Here is a 17,113-nt window from a genome sequence, read left to right on the forward strand (position 1 = left end):
GCGTCTCGGTGCTCCATCTGCAGAAACGACTTCAAAATGCAGTTCTCGATGTTCTCGCAGGCCTGCGAGCAGTCCTCGAAGCTGCGCGCCATGATGCACAGCATGTGGCGCAGGAACAGCCCAGGCTGTCCATGCGCTCCTTCACGACGGCCGCGCGGCTCGAGCGCAGCAGCCTTCGGCGCGGGAACGGGTACGCGGCGATCTGCTGCAGGTACTGTTCGCAGTAGCTGCAGTGGCCCCAGGACGAGCTCCATGAGCTCCTTGCGCTTGTAGAAGTCCGAGTACCGCCTCCGCACCACGCACTTGCCGCCCGTAGTGACGTTGCGCACGAAGACCGTGTACATGGTGTACTTGTGGCCCTTGCCGGCGTGGGTCACGACGCCGCCGTCGTCCGCGTCCAGCGTCTCGCCACCTTCGACCTCCTTCGAGGCCGTGATGACCACGGAGATGGAGTCCTCGTCGATCATGCTTGGCACGCCGACGGCCTGCAAGGCGAAGGAGGAGTAGACGTGCAGTGGCTGCGTCCGCGCGAGCTGCTGGCTGGCTAGAGTGAAGCTGAAGGCTGCGCGGGGCCACCAGGACGACCAGCGAAGGCGCCTGGTTCGTCCTCTGTTCTCGACTGCACGACGACAAACTGTTCCAAAGTTACAGAGATGGGCTGCGTGTTGCGCGAAGGTGTCACATACGGTGTAGCCATCTCTCTCTGTGACAAGCAGCAAGCATCGCATCCGGCCAGCACCATCCGCGAGAGCTCGAGCAGCGTTGGGGAGGAATGGACAGCCGACGCGGCCTGTCCTCATTGCCTGCGCGGGCCATCGTGCTCCCCGATCTGCAGGCGACACCATGTTGCAGCAATGTTGTGCGCCACGTTTCCTCGCTCCTCACGGTTCGTCGAAGCGACTTTTGGACGTAGCGTTTCGATGCTAGGCCCGCGCCCCAACGCCATGCAACGGTGATCTTCTTGGGTGGCGCTATCCAGCGCCGCACATGGACATCGACGTGTCGCGATCGTGATGCCTCCTCGCCAGGCAGCAGCAGGCCACATGAACGACTGTTTGGAAGACAAGTCCCCGACACCGATGGCGAAGTCCGTGGATTCGTCCACAGAGTGCCCCGCTTCCTTCGTCTACGTCTGCAGCGCCAACCGCGGTGGTCAAACGTGTAGTGGTCACCCTGCCCAGACGAAGTGAACTTGGCGCAGGTTTGAGGTTTCGAAACCGCGCCCAGGACAAATACTGGCGTCGCTCGAAGAAGCGTCGTCAAGAAGATGCAGGCAAGAAACCAGGTGCTAGCAGCAGTGATCGAGCATCAAGCTGCAATACGAGTTGCAATATGCGAGCACTGAGCGGCAATGATCGAGAAGAATTCGGGAGAGACCAAGAGACTCGATGCGCGCATTTTGCAGCAGAAAGCACGTCGGGAAGATTCGAGCGAGCATTGTCGTGTAAACGTCCGTCCGATTCTGCGATTCTTCTGGTGACGGTCGAAGCTAGCAGTGGTTCCCCGCTACATGTAGCATAGAATGACTTCTACGAGCATGATCCAAGAGGAGCATCGAAATCACTCAAAGCGCCGCCGTCTACATGAGAGCATGCTGAGTTATTGATTCCTTTATCTAGGTGTCGCGCCACTCCTATTGTCTTAAATACTAGTTTGTACTGCCCGCCTACTTCTGCTTCACACACACTTCCGACACGGGGCCCGAGATCGGCATCCGCTCCGCGTTCGACAGCGACGCGGGTCGCGTGGCCTGCTCCTGCGTCTTCTCCTGCGCACGCTCCTTCTCGGCCATGCGCTCCAGCGCGAACACCAGCAGCGACCTCTCTTGAAGGAAGTCGCGGCTGACCTCGGCCTTGCCAAAGTCGCTCACGAAGGCCAGTAACTTTTCGCAGTTGCGGACCAGGAGCTGCTCCACCTCGGGCGACTTGTTCGGGTTCGCCACGAAGATCTTGAACACGTGGAACGCGTCCATCCGTAGGGCATCGCTCGGCTCACGCAGCAGCAGCATCACCTGCTTGAGGTTGTTGCGCGAGGCAACGTACCGCTGCATGACAGTAAAGTTCACGGGGTCGAGCAGCAGCTCCGAGCAGCAACTGCAGAGCCTGCCGCCGGGTGGCGTAGTTCTCCGACGTCAGCAGGCCGTTCAGCAGCCCGAATATGCGGTCAAAGGACGAGTCCAGGATCTGCACCGTCGCCTTCTTGTGCACCGTCAGCAACCGCGAGATGTTGATCAGCGCGTCAGCCGAGATGTCGAAGTTGCTGTTTTCCATGGTGACCTTGAAGAGGAACTCGAACTCGGGCTCGAGGTCCTGGAGGAAGATCATGGTGAGCGTCTGGTACTCGAAGCAGTCGCGCAGCATGGAGCCGCAGATGAGCGCCGTGTCGTTGTTCCGGTAGCCCTCCACAAGCCAGCGCATGATGTCGGGCCGCTCGCCGACGAGCTCGATGAAGCCGCGCAGGTTGTGCACCGTCATGGCGCGGAACACGTTGCCCACGTACTTGCGCGTCTCGAAGGTGAGCTGGCCCAGCACCTTGGCATCAGCACCTTCTCCAGCACGCGGTAGCGCAGCAGCAGCTCGGCCATGTCGTCCATCTTCTTCTCGCGGTCGCCCTGCTCCTCGTCCCAGTCGTGGAACACGGCGCGGATCTTGGCCCACTTGCGCTCGAGCTCGCCGGGCACCGTCTTCTCCGGCCGACTCCTCGTCGCTCGACTCCTCCTCGCCTTCGAAGTCGGGCTCGCACGCAGCGTCCGCGTCTCCGTTAGCGGCGGCGACGACCTCGGCGTCCTCCTGCTCGGGCTTGCGTTCGGCCAGCGCCGCTGCGCCGGAGCTCGCCGCGATGCTGAGGCTCTCGAACGCCGCGTCCAGCTTGTCGTCGGGCACCAGCTCGCGCAGCAACGACAGAGCGCACGAGCTCGCCCGTGGGGTTCAGCCGCGACCAGAAGAAGGTGTTCACGCGGTCCATTGTGCTCTGAGCCGCGATGGGGTTCTGCTCCTGCCTGCCAGCTCCTCCGCGCGCGGTACAGAGCGCAGCGCGAGTGAGTGAGTCCGCTCGCTGCCGACGAGGAGAGGAAGGCGAAACTCACCACCACCGGCGCCTCGATCCTGGTGCAACCGGACTCGCAAGCGACATACCACGATCGACGACGCCGCCGCGGCTCTGCTCCGTCACTTGCTTTCACTATGCCGAGAAACGGCCGCCGACCCGTTTATGCACGAGAAGCTTGGTACGTATGTCTGCGATAAGGGTTCAGCCTCAGAGTCTATGACATCATGGGCAGAGGCTCACTTCAACTCGGGCCTGCACTCGGCTCGCGCGGAGCCGTCCTTAATTTACTGCGCTGAGCTGAGAGCCGAGGTGCCACGATGGTAGACCGCGGAGCCGTGTATCCGTTGCTGTGCTGGGCACGACAGGCCGAGGAGAGGGCGTGGAGGGAGAGGTAATATCGCAGAATTTCTCCTGCCTTTTCTGGTCAGAAGGAGACTCGATGGTTTGCAGCGCGCGCGTCAGTACGGTATGATTTTGCGAGCCTGTGGGCCGTAGCGCGGGATGCTGAGCGCGATGGCGAAAGCGCGGTAGCTGCTGTCGAGAATCATCGCTATCGTCGCTGGTCCCGCGACGACAGGCTGGCCGTGCGTGGCGTGATTCGGCCTGTCGAGCAGCTCCGGCGGGGCCAGCGGTTTAAGATTCTTGCAGGCCCAGGCTCATTCGATCGACTATTGTACGTGTATTATACCGCTGGCACGTCTGAGGAAGACGGGCCCGACGAAATGGCTGGACGTGCGCGGCTGGACCTGAGTTTGAGAATCGCTCGCTACCTCGGGTAGCCTATCCTGTATGTGCATCGCATGTAGCGTAAGAGAAAAGTTTGGCTGTGAATGGACTGGTTGTATTGGTGGCATGCATTTCTACTTGGCTCTAGACCGTCACCATCGCTCGACGGTTCGGGTTCTTCTGGAGCTTGTGGCTGCGGTTGTCCAGGCGCGAGCGGTTCTTCTCGTGCCAGAAGTTCTTGCGCTTGGCCTCGGCGATGGACATGCCGCCGGCGATGTTGTTACGCTTCTTGAGGAAGTTGGCCACGAACGCCGTCGACAGCGCCGTGCTGCCGCCGCGAGGGTCCACGCCCGCCGTCTGGTACGCCAGCAGCAGGTTCTCCTTGGTGGCAGCAAGTACCGACGCGCGCGTCTCGTCCGGCCGGAAGTGCTGTTTGTAGTAGCGCCGGAACTCGCGGCGGCCGAGGCGACGGCCGTTGGAGAGCACCAGCTCGCCCGTCTCGGACACCTCCATGGTGTTGTCGTCGTCATCTTCGTCATCTTCTTCCTCCTCCACGACCTCCTCGTCACTGTCGATGCTGGCCTCGCTGTCAGTCTCCCACTCGACCTCCTCCTCAGCAGCAGCCTTCTTCTTTCTCGACGACGCGTACTGCGCTTCAAAGTCGTAGAACTCCAGCAGCTCCTCCAGATCCTCGTCCTCGTAACGCAGTTTGCAGTGCGAGAGCGATATCATGTGCTTCTGCACGTCCTGGTGCGTGCGGAAGGCGCCCTGCCGTTGCAGTACAAGCAGTAGAAGCCGACCTTGACCTTCTCAGCCAGATAGGCGACCAAGCCCTCGGCGTCCACGAGGAACTCCACGTCCGGGATGAAGAAGCCGTGTTCCTTGAGCATGTGCGTCAAGCACGCGTCAAAGTCGGCGGCGTGGTGTGTGCAAAAGATGCAGTCCTCCTTCTCGAGCGGCACCTGCTTCTTGTCCTCGATCGGCCAGCTCCTCCTCCGTGAGCTCCTTGGGCTGGCTCTCCTGCTTGCCCTCACCGCCGTCGTCCAGCGACACGACTTCCATCTGCTTCTCCACGGTCTCCACGGCCGAGGCGACCTCCGGGTTCTTCTTGGCGTTGGCCAGGTGCTTCTTGACGCCAAGTGGTTCTCGTGCGCGTTGGCGCTCGTGAACGTCTTGTTGCAGGCCACGCACTTGAGCACCGTCTTGACGCCGGACTTCTTGATCTGCTCCTGCTTGGCGCGCTGCTTCTGCTTGGGGTCGCTGGCGGCCTGCGCCTCCTTCTCCTCGCGCACCTTGCGCATGCGGAACTCGAACTGCTCCTCGGACACGGGCGGCAGCTCCACCACCTTGCGCTTGAGGTTGTAGCGGTGCCAGTCCTTGCGGAAGTGGTCCTTCTGCTCCGCCGGCGAGGCGAACTCCAGGCGGCACGCCGTGCACGTCAACATGGCTCAGCGATCGAGGTGGGCTAGTACTGTGCTAGCTATTGCCTGCTTTTGCCTCTTGGGAATCAGAGTGGAGATGATAACCAATCGGTTGGCCGCCACTCGTGTCCCGAATAGCATGTCCCTAACTAGTCGTCTGCCACACCATCCACACACAAAGTATCCGTTTGCGCGACGCGACCCATTTCTTTGGCTCAGGTATCAACACGCCATTCCTCTTCCGAGCCTCCAGCACCGCACACGTTCAAGAGCTCAGCGCAGATCAACCACGATGCTTTCTAGCTTACTGCTGCGGACGGCTCGGCGCCAGGCCGGCGTCGGTGCCGCTGCCGCACAGAGCTTTGCGCTGCGCGCCTTCTCCACACTGGAACGCAACCCGGCGCACGCCTCCTGGACGGACGACGACAAGGCCTACTTCCAGCAGCTGCTCAAGCCGAGAGCGTGCTCACCGACGCCGACGACACCGAGGCGTACACCATGGACTGGCTCAAGAAGTACAAGGCGCAGAGCAGCCACCAGATGGTGCTCAAGCCCAAGACCACCGAGCAGGTCTCCGCCATACTAAAGTACTGCAACGAGCGCAACCTGCCGGTGGTGCCGCAGGAGGCAACACGGGCCTCGTGGGCGGCAGCGTGCCCGTGTACGACGAGATCGTGCTGTCCACGAGCTCCATGAGCAACGTCATCTCGTTCGACGAGGTGTCGGGCATCTTGGTGTGCGAGGCTGGCTGCATCCTCGAGAACCTCGACAACTACGTGGCCAAGCACGGCTACATGATGCCGCTGGACCTCGGCGCCAAGGGCACGTGTCAGATCGGCGGCAACGTCGCTACTAATGCCGGTGGTCTGCGTTTGTTGAGGTATGGCTCGCTGCACGGTACGGTGCTGGGTGTTGAAGCGGTGCTTGCGGACGGCACCATCATTGACTGTCTGAGCACGATGCGGAAGGACAACACGGGCTACGACCTGAAGCAGTTGTTCATCGGATCTGAGGGTACTCTTGGTGTGGTGACCAAGGTGTCGATTTTAACGCCCCGCGTTCGTCGTCCAAGAACGTCGCTCTACTTGCGTGCGAGGACTTCGAGGCTTGCCAGAAGGCGTTCGTGGAAGCCAAGAAGAACCTTGGTGAGGTACTGTCGGCGGTGGAGTTTATGGACCGCCAATCGCTGGACATGGTGTTGTCACAGCAAGATTGGACGAAGGACCCGCTGGAGACGCCAAGCCCATTCTACGTGCTGATCGAGACGTCGGGTAGCAACACCGACCACGACATGGAGAAGCTGGAGGCGTACCTGGAGGATGTGATGGGGTCTGGTATCGTGGTGGATGGCACAGTTGCTCAGGACGAGGCCCAGGCGCAGAAGCTGTTCATGTTGCGTGAGGACATCTCCATGTCACTGAGCTCTCGCGGATACGTGTACAAGTACGACATTTCGCTTCCCATGGAACAGTACTACAAGGCCGTGGAAGAGGTCCGCGAGAAGATGGCACCTCTTGGTGCCGAGGTCGTCGGCTTTGGCCACATGGGCGACTGCAACCTGCACCTGAACATTTCCACGCTGGAGTATGACGAGAAGGTGTTCAACGCTCTGGAGCCGTTCGTCTTCGAGTGGACTTCCAAGTACCGCGGAAGCATCAGCTCCGAGCACGGCATCGGCACACACAAGCCGTCGTACTTGCACCTGTCCAAGTCGGACAACTCGATCCAGCTCATGAGGCAAATGAAGCAGATGATGGACCCGAAGGGGATCCTGAACCCGTACAAGGTGTTGCCTTCCAGCGAGTAAGACAACTTCGAAGGCGCCGCTTTCGTAACCATTGCATGCGACTGCAGCCGAAGGAGTGCAAACTGCATTTGGACACAACCTACGTGAACCGATTCAGCAGTATCATCAGCAAAGCCAGAATCGTAGCCGTCTTCTAAGGCGATAAATGTCGTTGCTGAGTCACCAAACTATCGGATATTGTCTGCTTATTGGTGCGTCGAGTTGGTCGCCTGAAGCACATGCCCCAACTTCAATTTGGATAACGTTTTATGCACGTGTTTTGCCAATCAAAATCGCACCGAGTACGTCAGTCGCGATTCCCTCCGTGCCCGGCACTCCCTCCACCCCACGATGATCCTCCCTCGCTGCTGCGGACGGCTCGGCGCCAGGCCGGCGTCGGTGCCGCTGCCGCACAGAGCTTCGCGCTGCGCGCCTTCTCCACGCCCGCACGCAACCCGGCGCACGCCTCCTGGACGGACGACGACAAGGCCTAATTCCAGCAGCTGCTCAAGCCGAGAGCGTGCTCACCGACGCCGACGACACCGAGGCGTACACCATGGACTGGCTCAAGAAGTACAAGGCGCAGAGCAGCCACCAGATGGTGCTCAAGCCCAAGACCACCGAGCAGGTCTCCGCCATCCTCAAGTACTGCAACGAGCGCAACCTGCCGGTGGTGCCGCAGGGAGGCAACACGGGCCTCGTGGGCGGCAGCGTGCCCGTGTACGACGAGATCGTGCTGTCCACGGGCTCCATGAGCAACGTCATCTCGTTCGACGAGGTGTCGGGCATCTTGGTGTGCGAGGCCGGCTGCATCCTCGAGAACCTCGACAACTACGTGGCCAAGCACGGCTACATGATGCCGCTGGACCTCGGCGCCAAGGGCACGTGTCAGATCGGTGGCAACGTCGCTACTAATGCCGGTGGTCTGCGTTTGTTGAGGTATGGCTCGCTGCACGGTACGGTGCTGGGTGTTGAAGCGGTGCTTGCGGACGGCACCATCATTGACTGTCTGAGCACGATGCGGAAGGACAACACGGGCTACGACCTGAAGCAGTTGTTCATCGGATCTGAGGGTACTCTTGGTGTGGTGACCAAGGTGTCGATTCTGACACCACCTCGGTCTTCGTCGAAGAATGTAGCGTTGCTTGCCTGTGAAGACTTCGCATCGGTCCAAAAGGCATTTGTTGAGGCAAAGAAGCATTTAGGTGAGGTACTGTCGGCGGTGGAGTTCATGGACCGTCAGTCGTTGGATATGGTGCTGTCCCAGCAGGACTGGACGAAAGACCCGCTCGAGACGCCGAGTCCGTACTACGTACTAATTGAGACGTCAGGCAGCAACGCTGATCACGATATGGAGAAACTAAACGAGTATTTGGAGGACGTGATGGGGGCTGGCGTCGTTGTCGACGGGACGGTTGCCCAAGATGAGGCACAGGCCCGCAAGCTTTTCGTGATCCGGGAGGACATTACCGTCGCACTTGCTGCGCGTGGGTACGTGTACAAATACGACGTGTCGTTGCCGATTGAGCAATACTACAAAATTGCGGAGGAAACCAGAGAGAGGCTTGCTCCGACGGATGCGAAGGTCGTATGCTACGGCCACATCGGTGACTGCAATGTTCATCTGAACATCTCTACTCTGGAATACGACGACAAGGTGTTTAAAACTTTGGAGCCGTTTGTGTTCGAGTGGACTTCCAAGTATCGCGGAAGCATCAGTGCTGAGCACGGAATCGGAACCCACAAGCCTGAGTATCTCCATTTGTCGAAGTCTGACAGCGCCATCAAGCTCATGCAGCGGATGAAGAAGATGATGGACCCGAAGGGAATACTGAACCCGTACAAGGTTCTTCCCGAGGCGCAATGATCAAGCCAACGAAGCACGCATCGGAATGGAAGAACGATATATTGTGATTGAACCTCCCTCTCTGTTAGATCTCGATATCCCTCTTTTGCGGCACGCGAATGTGACGCATAGTAGTTCCCTGTTGAGAAGGTTTGAACGGGGCTTGCTGTCCGTACGGCTTGGGGATGCCCAAGTCCTCCGGAATATACGCGTTTGGCCGTGCCTCTGCTGTGGTGTACGTGAGTTGCGATGGAAAGTTGGCGGCATGTGCAGCTGCAGCTTTCGCCTGTTCTTTGCAGCCCGAGAAGTTCGTTGTTGTGTAATTTTGCGTTTGCAATCGCACAAGCTGTTGCTCGCAGTAGGCGTTCGGCGCATATCCTGCGAGAGCACGCTTCTGGCACTCCTCAACGTCGACGGAAGCATCATGTTTTTTTTCTGGAGCTTCATTGCTGTAGCTTGGTACATTGACAGCTCCGAAACTACAGCCATCATGCGACGCGTAGTCTCTTTGATACGACCTTGGAAATCGTTAACCCGCTTCGCGAGCTCTAAAGTTTCCCCTCGGCGGGCGGATGCCTGCGTTCGAAACTTGTTGGATAGCCCTGTCACTTCTTCCAGCACAAGTTCCTTTTCAAGAAGCTGTTCTTTTTTGTGGTGGTATCGTTCTTCCAGATACGAAAGTTTAGCCGAGAGCTGCTCTTCATCGGGATCTTCACCACCCAGGGCACGCCATCGGTCGTTGTTTTAGGAGTTTCCAGGTCACGACAAAGCAACTCCGTGACATCTTTCTCCTGCTTCAGATCTTCCTGCAAGGACATAATACGTTGGGCCAGCTCAGGTAGGTGAGGCAGTTGTCTTCGCGCATTCTCAAGCTGGCGCTGCAGGTCTGCCAACTGGATTTTGAGTACTCGGATCTCCTGGTCTTTGCGGGTTAATCCAGTTTCACCAGCACTAAGGGCCTGCTCCTGTAGGTTAGACTTTTCGTAAAGGATGCACAGCTCGTCGTTACGATCAATGAGCTGCACACCGGTAGCATTTCGGGCATCCACCGCCAACTCGTACTTCTTCTTTAATCGAAGCAGCTCTTTTTCCGTGTGTGTAATGATGCCATTGAGTTTGTCGATCTCGACAATTTGCTGCTCAACCTGCTCTTGCTTTGCCCGATACGCGTCGTGCGATTTGTTGGTGTCGAGGCGTAACGAATCGCGCGAGCACTGTGCTGTTGCATGTGCTAACTTCTCTTTTACGAGTGCCTTATCCTTGGCGAGCGACTCGTTCCGAAGCACCTCTACTTCGTTGTGAAGTATCTTGATCTTCTCTTTCATTTCTGCTAAAGCTTGGGTAGATGCCTGGATAAGGTTGAGCGTACTTGTTGCGTTCATTTTGACAACGTCGTAAAGGGCGGAAAACTCGCGCAGGTGGTTTGTTGTCTCGTTCCATTTCTTTGCCAAGTCGAAAATCACAAGCTCTTTCGTCTTGAGCTCCTGTTGAGTTTGACGCTCGGCATTTAGCGCTGACGTGGCTTCGCGAGCTTTCATCTCGCGTTGGGCTGTGAGCATCGTGACCAACTTTTTCTGCTTGCTTTCCTCCACTAACCATTGACCGACCTCTGCCTCGAGCTCTGTAACCTGTGTCGATAACGATTCGAGCTCCGCACTTTGTGCTTTCTCTCCATCCTCTTGTTTCAAAAGCGGGCGATTAGCAGATCGACCTGCTGCTTCACATCCAGTTGTCGCTGGGCTTGATCTTTGTTTTCAGAACGTAAGGCCGACACTTGATGCTGCACGTCAACTACTTGAGGAGATTAGGCAGCAAAGCCTTGTTACTGTCCAGCATGAGAATCTGCTTTTAAGTTCGCGCTTCAGACGGTCGTAGTCTTTTGCGCCTTCCCACACCGCTCGTTTTCGCGTCGAGCTGCTAGATCTAGAGCCTTTGCGCGCATATCGAGTCGTGCCTTCTCGCCGAGCCGCATCATATTGACATTCTGCTCCTCACGGAGATGCAGTGTCACGTGATCAACATCTCTGGCGTTGATCGATTGTCTCTCGATGTACATCGAGTTTTGAGTGAGTTCACGCTGCACCTCGTCAGCGTCATGTAACTTCGCAGCAGTAGACTCCACAGATGATTGCAACTCGACACCTCGTGTCTTGTCCTTTAGTCTCTCTCTCTAAACCAGCCACCGCTCGTGCAACGACATCCGCTTGCTTCTGCATGCGATCTGGGTCACCCTGCAGCTGGTTCAGGCGCTTCTGCTCCGCCGCGCTAGCTTGTTCTAGACGCGCATTTTCTTGGTGCAGGAAGTCCAGACGCGCCAAATACTCGCGTTTACGCTGCGTGTCCTTTGCCAGCTCAGTGTCTAGGCGGTGGGTCTCGTCGCTAAGGCCCGTAATTTCAGTCGTCAGCTGCCGCACCTCGGGCTCAATGAGCTGTGCATGGGCAGCGAGGATGGCCTCCTTCTCCGCCACCAAGTCGGCGTATTCACGCTGCAGCTCTGTGATTTCAAACGTCAACACTGCATCTCGGTCTACCCGCTAGTTCCTTCAGAGCCCGGTCCTTCTCGCGCTCTACCGACGAGAAGGCCGCCACCTCCTCGGCCTTGCGGATGGCCTGCTTCTCCACCTGGATCTTCTCGCCGAGGAGGTCTCGGTTCAGCGCCTTGGCCTCAGCAGCTGCTTCTCGTGCTTGGACGGGGCCAGCACGCACGAGTGCAGCTTGGCGTACTTCTCCTTGTGGAACTGCAGCTGGTCCAGCGTCAGCATGTCCGCCTCGAAGTACTGCTCCAGCAGGCGGAACGCCGACGCGCGAGCCGACATGTCGGAGGCCTGGCTCCCCAAAGCAGAGCCAGGTGCTACGCCACCGCCGCCAACAGCAGCGCCAGGCTCCGCATCTTCCAGCTCCTCTGCGTCCGCCAGCTCCTCGTTGTTGTTTCCGACGGCGTTGCGCGCGTGTTCCGAGGCTGTTGCTGCTCGAGAGCGTCGGCGAGCCGGACCCAGGCCCAGCGCCGTCGTCGTCCTGCGGCTCAATCATCTCCTCCGCCTGCCCTCCTGCCGTCTGGCCGCAGCGCTAGTGCCGCCATCGCCACATATAGGTCGAGTGCGCATTTTCCCAAGTTGAAGTGAGTGACCATCACTCTTGTCCGTCTCTGATAACGGCGTGGTCCACGTGAATGTACCCATCCGGTCGTGCGACATGTCTATCTCAACACTCAAATCCAGCACTTTGCGGTCATCGAGACGCAGTGCGTGGCGTCATCCCATCACTTCCTGCCTGCCTGTGGACGAGCGCTTGTCCTCGCGCCGTTCCCCCCTCCCCACTCTCCTCTCCTCGCCCTCCTGCTCGTCTCCGTATGTCCGTCTCGGGCGTGGAGATTTGCCGTCGCAAGAGCTGCACCAGACTGGACGCCGAGTGGAGCTGCGGCCTGCCGCACGCCATGGAAGTGCGCAGCGTCACGGTCGAGGACCTGGACGAGTACGTCGCGCCCGAGGACGTGGACCACACGCGGACATCACCGCGTCTGACTCGGACTGCAGCAGCAGCAAGGTCGCCGCCGCACGTCCGAGTTCGACGACGCGCCGTTCGCCGTGCACTCGCGCGAGATCCGCACCATGTGGACCGAGCCCGACGCCAGCGACGTCCAAGTGCGCGGCAGGACGTACATGGACGACCAGGAGAAGGTTCCTGCCGGGAAGGCCATGGGGCTGCTGCACGTGGATCTGTGGAAGTTCGAGAGACGGAGAAGGCCACCACGTCGCCATGAGGGAGGAAACACGACCGAACAGTGTGCTGGCCTACTGTCGGGATACGTTTCCGGAATCGCGCGTGTTCATCGTGAACATTGAGCTGCCAAACGCCGACAACCTGAGTCTGGTGTTCTACTGGCTGTTGCCGCCGCAGAACCCGGGGAGGACGAGTGCTGCTGCTTTCCACCGACTGCTGGACAGGTTCTGCGACGAAAGCGACGACGAGTTCCGTAACAACCGCTTCAAGCTGATTCCGAATCTAGTGGATGGCCCGTGGATCTTGCAGACGCTCGTGCCCAACCGCCCAGCGCTTACGGGCACGAAGCTCACACTACTTCCGACGCAGCAACTACTTCGGGCTGGATCTGGATGTGGCCTCCAGCACCACGGCACAGTACATCGGAGCGATGTGCCAGAGCTGGGCCAGCTACCTACAAATGCACCTCTACTTGACCATCCAGGGTGAGAACGAGGACGAACTACAGGAGCGCATTCTGGGCGGCGTCGACGTTTCGTATTTAAATCTCGAGCTCGCGACGGAGTTCAGTTAGCAGGGTAGCAGAGTACGCCTCTTGCTGCTGTGAACTTTAGAGGCTATAAACGTGTGTACACAACGATGAACAAACGAGTCAATTCGCTGGCATCTGGTACCTGAATCATCTGGTTGCAGCGCCAGACGCCTGTTTGCGAGTTTTTCCTGCGCTCTGCGAAGTCTGTTGTCCAAGTTGAGCACTTCAGACATGGATTCCATGAGCTCACGCTTGGTTTTGTCTAGCTTTTGCTGCATCGCGGCTTGCTGTTTCTCGAAAGCTGCCAGTAACTCGGCTTCTTTAGCCGTGGCGGCGTCGGCTGTTGCGCGCACTTCATTCTGTAGCTGCACAATAGATGTCTTCGCGTTGCTGAGGGTAGTGTTGGTGTCTTCAAAGCGTTCAAAGGCATCTTGAAGCTGCAGTTTGAGTGTGGCTGCTTCGGCTTCAGCTTGATGCGCACGAGACTCCAACTGGTTACGCTGTTCACACGCTTCCGCCGCTAACTTTTCTTGTCGGTTTGCATGTTGAACCATTTCATATCGCGCAGCCATAGCAAGCGTGACTAGACGATCCTTGCGCTCACTCTCCTGTAGATACAAGTTCTACATGTTAGAGGGGTTAGATATCGCTTGACTTCTACCAAACCACCTTAGTAAGAGCAGCGATCTTCTTTATTTCGCTTGATAACAAGAGCGACACTCGGTCACGCTCTACAGCAAACGTAATGTTAGTAACGGGGAAGTACGTGCATACCAGCAGAGACGATCGATACAGTCAGTCGTACGCGCTTCAGTTCGTCTTCACCATCTTGTTGGGCAGCCAGCGTGGTGCTAAGATGCTGTAGTTGTGCAACCGAGTCAGGGCAGTAAATAATGATAATGGCTGAAGCATCAGCTAACCTTGTACATATTGGTCATCAGTTCCACGCTTAGCTTCACTTCTTCAAAAGCCTTGGCAGTTGAGAGCAAAATATCTTCCATCTGAGCAGCGTTCACATTAGAATTTAGAGAAGAGAAACGATGCAAGATAAATGTCGAGTACCTTCTGCATCTTTGGAACAAACCACTTCTTTCCGTTCAGATGAGCTCTTCTCCTCTTCAAACTTGGCTTGCAGGTGCGCCAGGTCGTCTTCGAATTGCGAATTCGTGAGCAGCAGCTTTGAGTTTGTACTTTTCAATTCCGCCACCTCACGCTTGAGCTTTTGCATAGCAAAATGCACGTCATCCACCAACATGTCAGACTTTGCTTCGCTGCTGACCCTACTTAGTGACACAGCTTTCGGTTCGGTCGCTAGGCCACTAAAGCCCTCAGTTCCTGCAATAGACACAACTGAGTTCCGGCTTTTAGCAGCGAGGCGCTCACGCTTCTCCTTCTGCAGGTCCTCAACGCCTGCATTAGAATGACGTAAGTACATCAATGGCAACCATCGCGGCTCAGCAGTTAAGGACACAGATATAGTCAACTGATACATCTGCAGGCATCGTTACCAACACAAAGGTACAAGCGAAAAGGATATATAGAGTTGTGTATCCCACGACGCCAGCGCATCTTTTTCAGTCGGTGCATTGTTGTTGCCAAGGCTGTCGTTGGCTAGAGCTTCCGGATTCCTGAATTGTGCGCGACAAGGTGAGCAAACCATCTCAATAATATTCATGTGACGAGGCATTTTATCCTACCCAACTTCGACGTCAAGTTGTTTTTCTCCTTCAGTAAGTCCTCCGAGATGCGACTCGTAATGTCGCGTCGCATCTCGAAGAGCTCCAGCACCAATGCTGATTGTTCTTGCTTGCCTCCCATCTTCTCCTTCTTCGCGTTCTTATCGAGGAATGCCTTGAGTTGTTTCTGAAGAAGCATACCAGTGTTCGTTCAACATCAAAAATGAGTTTGAGTTGTACCATTCATCACAATACTTGCCGTTTCCTCCTCAATCGCCGAAAGCAGAGCTGGGTCCTTCTCGCCGCTTTGCCGAAAGTATCGGACCCGGAAGTCCTGCAACAGCCGTAGATCAGATCGCAGACAGCGCAGCCGCGAGCCTTCGGCTTCTTCCTGCTGTTTTGAGCTGTAGTACTGATTAGCGACTGCGCGTAGTGCGAGCGCAAGGCGCGGCTGTCCTGCAGTTGCAGATCGATATGCTTTGCTAGAGCTGTCACGTCGCCGCGCCAGCCCCAGTCTTTTGGCGAGACGCATCGCATCTTTTCTTGCTGCAGCGAGATTGCTGCGAGCGCCAAACGTTGACGCGCTTGGGCATCCTGCTGCACAGCGCAGCCGAGACCTCTTCGTTGAGCTCTTCGAACTTCTTGTGCAGGTCATTCACCTGCGCGTGGCTGCTCTCCATCTCTGCAATTATCTCAACTCTTCTCAGCGTCTGTAAAATGAAGAGGCGTTCTGTACGCGGCGAGTCGGTAAATGGACACTCGTCTCTAGTTCCTATCAATTTTGTTGATTAGATAGATTTTGCTACTCTTACTCTGGTGTTGGGATTGGGATACCGGCATAAATATCAACGCATGTACGCACTCGACGGCAGCTTCCTAAAATTTGCACGTCCGCCGGGGATGCATCGATGCGAAACGCGGTCGGAAGGCTGGCAAACGCCGACACAACCCACCACTCGAGCCGCATCGCCGCATTGGTGTCAGCTCACCTCGTCGTGCACAGCGACGTTACAAAATGAGGACGAGCTGAATGCATCCAGATCCTCGCTCAGTGTGGCGTCGTGAAGCTCGACATCGTCGTCACGAGCCAGCTTCTCACGCTCCATTGCGAGCTGGGCAAGACGTAAGCGTTCGGCTTCACGAGCACGTTCCTCTCGGGCACGTTTCTCTTCCGCGAGTTTCGCCGCCTGCTCCTGCTCCTGCTTCCGCCGCTCTGCCTGCTCGCGCTCCTTCTCCTTTCGCGCTGCTCGGTCTCCCGACGCTTCAATGCCTCTAGTTCATCGGTGCGCTCCTTCTCCTTCTGCTGAATTTTTTTGCTTGATCTGCTCCATCGAGCGTGCAGAAAGCCACAACGAGCTTGACTGGCTTCCATTAGCGTGAGGGAGCGGCGTTCCGTTAGGGTTTCCTTCTTGGCGAGCATGCTCCAGGCCCCGCGGTTTTCCACGCGAAGAGGCTCGGCATTCGATAGCTGCTCGTCACGAATTTTCTTGGCAGCATCTACTGTTGCAAGCACCAGCCAGTAATGTCAGCACGGGTGTTCACCACGCAGATATTGGCCAACATATCTACTAACCGGCGTGAGTTGAAGCAGAAGGGTCAAGCTGTGACAGACTCGGAGCGCCCAGAGCGGTGGGGACTGTGGCATGGCAGCAAAGAGCGTTAATTAATACGTGACTGGAACCGCAGCACTTAAGACTCACTGGCTCAATTACATCTCACAAACCCACCCTTTCCAGAGGAGCGCCGCCGTCGTCCGAGTCAGAATCACTATCGCTATCACTATCCGAGTCTGACGACTCGGAAGAGCTAGACGAACTCTCCGATGAGCTGTCGCCACCCTTTTGGCAGCTTCCGTATCGGCATCCACGTCTGTCATGGCAACATCTTGGTCCAAACGTCGATCAGCACCATCCCCAGGAGCTGCGCGTGCTCCACTGGTAGCATCACCATCGATTGCCGCCAGTTCACTCTTAAGTTCCTCCTGGCGGTGTCGGATATTTAATGCCGCCACCTTCGCAGACTTAAGTCGCTTGTCAGCTGGCGCCATCTTGGACTTTTAGCCGGGCGCTTCCGCTTGCGGCCAATCCCGTTTTCCTACAAGAGGAGAAACAGTGAACACTTAGTACTGGCGGCGTGTGTGGCGAAGAGGCGTAAGATTCTTACCCTAACATATCCTTCCAGCATTCGCAAGCACCGGGTGTCGAACGCGTTGATGTCTAACTCTACTTCGTCGTTCTCGTTTGCCAGCTTTGCAACTGGAACCGCTTCCGCAATAATCTGAAGGACACGATTGATTTTGTCCTGAGGGAGTAATTTGATATCGGAACTCAACCGAGCCTTGTCCATTTGGCTCATAGG

The 17,113-nt window shown here is 57.1% G+C and overlaps 12 protein-coding genes across 14 annotated transcripts; 3 read left to right on the plus strand and 9 right to left on the minus strand.

The window, feature by feature from the left end:
- On the minus strand, positions 1-467 carry IUM83_15072 (uncharacterized protein; the record flags this gene model as incomplete). The annotated part of the gene is made up of 1 exon (XM_067939858.1): positions 1-467. A coding segment is annotated over one exon (467 nt), but the record flags the coding sequence as incomplete, so codon positions are not given.
- A 1,199-nt stretch (positions 468-1,666) lies between these two features.
- On the minus strand, positions 1,667-2,903 carry IUM83_15073 (uncharacterized protein; the record flags this gene model as incomplete). The annotated part of the gene is made up of 2 exons (XM_067939859.1): positions 1,667-1,990; positions 2,043-2,903. The coding sequence occupies 2 exons, from the start codon at positions 2,901-2,903 to the stop codon at positions 1,667-1,669; spliced, it is 1,185 nt and encodes a 394-aa protein (XP_067782310.1).
- Positions 2,904-3,918: 1,015 nt separating this feature from the next.
- IUM83_15074 (c2h2-type zinc finger-containing protein) lies at positions 3,919-4,664 on the minus strand (the record flags this gene model as incomplete). Its single annotated transcript, XM_067939860.1, has 2 exons — positions 3,919-4,542; positions 4,602-4,664. 2 exons carry the CDS (start codon positions 4,662-4,664, stop codon positions 3,919-3,921), a joined length of 687 nt encoding a protein of 228 aa, XP_067782288.1.
- A 16-nt stretch (positions 4,665-4,680) lies between these two features.
- IUM83_15075 (zinc finger, C2H2 type) lies at positions 4,681-5,219 on the minus strand (the record flags this gene model as incomplete). Its single annotated transcript, XM_067939861.1, has 2 exons — positions 4,681-4,899; positions 4,962-5,219. 2 exons carry the CDS (start codon positions 5,217-5,219, stop codon positions 4,681-4,683), a joined length of 477 nt encoding a protein of 158 aa, XP_067782307.1.
- A 268-nt stretch (positions 5,220-5,487) lies between these two features.
- IUM83_15076 (D-2-hydroxyglutarate dehydrogenase, mitochondrial precursor) lies at positions 5,488-7,002 on the plus strand (the record flags this gene model as incomplete). Of its 2 annotated transcripts, XM_067939862.1 has the most annotated exons (3): positions 5,488-5,686; positions 5,820-6,092; positions 6,233-7,002. In XM_067939862.1, 3 exons carry the CDS (start codon positions 5,488-5,490, stop codon positions 7,000-7,002), a joined length of 1,242 nt encoding a protein of 413 aa, XP_067782228.1. The 2 variants fall into 2 exon arrangements, with proteins under 2 accessions (XP_067782228.1, XP_067782227.1); XM_067939863.1 differs by lacking the exons at positions 5,488-5,686; positions 5,820-6,092 and having other exon boundaries at positions 6,487-7,002.
- Positions 7,003-7,450: 448 nt separating this feature from the next.
- Positions 7,451-8,848, plus strand: IUM83_15077 (D-2-hydroxyglutarate dehydrogenase, mitochondrial precursor; the record flags this gene model as incomplete). 2 transcript variants are annotated; one of them, XM_067939865.1, is made up of 2 exons in its annotated part: positions 7,538-7,920; positions 8,761-8,848. In XM_067939865.1, the coding sequence occupies 2 exons, from the start codon at positions 7,538-7,540 to the stop codon at positions 8,846-8,848; spliced, it is 471 nt and encodes a 156-aa protein (XP_067782308.1). The 2 variants fall into 2 exon arrangements, with proteins under 2 accessions (XP_067782309.1, XP_067782308.1); XM_067939864.1 differs by having other exon boundaries at positions 7,451-8,848.
- A 584-nt stretch (positions 8,849-9,432) lies between these two features.
- Positions 9,433-10,365, minus strand: IUM83_15078 (MBO2, coiled coil flagellar protein; the record flags this gene model as incomplete). Its single annotated transcript, XM_067939866.1, has 1 exon — positions 9,433-10,365. One exon carries the CDS (start codon positions 10,363-10,365, stop codon positions 9,433-9,435), a length of 933 nt encoding a protein of 310 aa, XP_067782306.1.
- A 555-nt stretch (positions 10,366-10,920) lies between these two features.
- IUM83_15079 (MBO2, coiled coil flagellar protein) lies at positions 10,921-11,298 on the minus strand (the record flags this gene model as incomplete). Its single annotated transcript, XM_067939867.1, has 1 exon — positions 10,921-11,298. One exon carries the CDS (start codon positions 11,296-11,298, stop codon positions 10,921-10,923), a length of 378 nt encoding a protein of 125 aa, XP_067782305.1.
- Positions 11,299-11,478: 180 nt separating this feature from the next.
- IUM83_15080 (MBO2, coiled coil flagellar protein) lies at positions 11,479-11,853 on the minus strand (the record flags this gene model as incomplete). Its single annotated transcript, XM_067939868.1, has 1 exon — positions 11,479-11,853. The coding sequence occupies one exon, from the start codon at positions 11,851-11,853 to the stop codon at positions 11,479-11,481; it is 375 nt and encodes a 124-aa protein (XP_067782260.1).
- A 323-nt stretch (positions 11,854-12,176) lies between these two features.
- IUM83_15081 (Ribosome functionion factor 1) lies at positions 12,177-13,121 on the plus strand (the record flags this gene model as incomplete). The annotated part of the gene is made up of 4 exons (XM_067939869.1): positions 12,177-12,302; positions 12,361-12,551; positions 12,610-12,843; positions 12,917-13,121. The coding sequence occupies 4 exons, from the start codon at positions 12,177-12,179 to the stop codon at positions 13,119-13,121; spliced, it is 756 nt and encodes a 251-aa protein (XP_067782244.1).
- IUM83_15082 (uncharacterized protein) lies at positions 13,118-14,334 on the minus strand (the record flags this gene model as incomplete). The annotated part of the gene is made up of 6 exons (XM_067939870.1): positions 13,118-13,164; positions 13,222-13,687; positions 13,749-13,810; positions 13,905-13,938; positions 14,000-14,080; positions 14,164-14,334. 6 exons carry the CDS (start codon positions 14,332-14,334, stop codon positions 13,118-13,120), a joined length of 861 nt encoding a protein of 286 aa, XP_067782245.1.
- A 356-nt stretch (positions 14,335-14,690) lies between these two features.
- IUM83_15083 (Transcription factor GTE3) lies at positions 14,691-17,101 on the minus strand (the record flags this gene model as incomplete). Its single annotated transcript, XM_067939871.1, has 7 exons — positions 14,691-14,707; positions 14,777-14,942; positions 15,015-15,211; positions 16,118-16,255; positions 16,329-16,391; positions 16,810-16,849; positions 16,919-17,101. The coding sequence occupies 7 exons, from the start codon at positions 17,099-17,101 to the stop codon at positions 14,691-14,693; spliced, it is 804 nt and encodes a 267-aa protein (XP_067782246.1).
- Positions 17,102-17,113: the final 12 nt, after the last annotated feature.

The sequence above is a fragment of the Phytophthora cinnamomi genome (assembly GCF_018691715.1).
Source record: "Phytophthora cinnamomi strain GKB4 chromosome Unknown Contig108, whole genome shotgun sequence".
In the NCBI taxonomy this organism is placed as follows: domain Eukaryota; phylum Oomycota; class Peronosporomycetes; order Peronosporales; family Peronosporaceae; genus Phytophthora; species Phytophthora cinnamomi.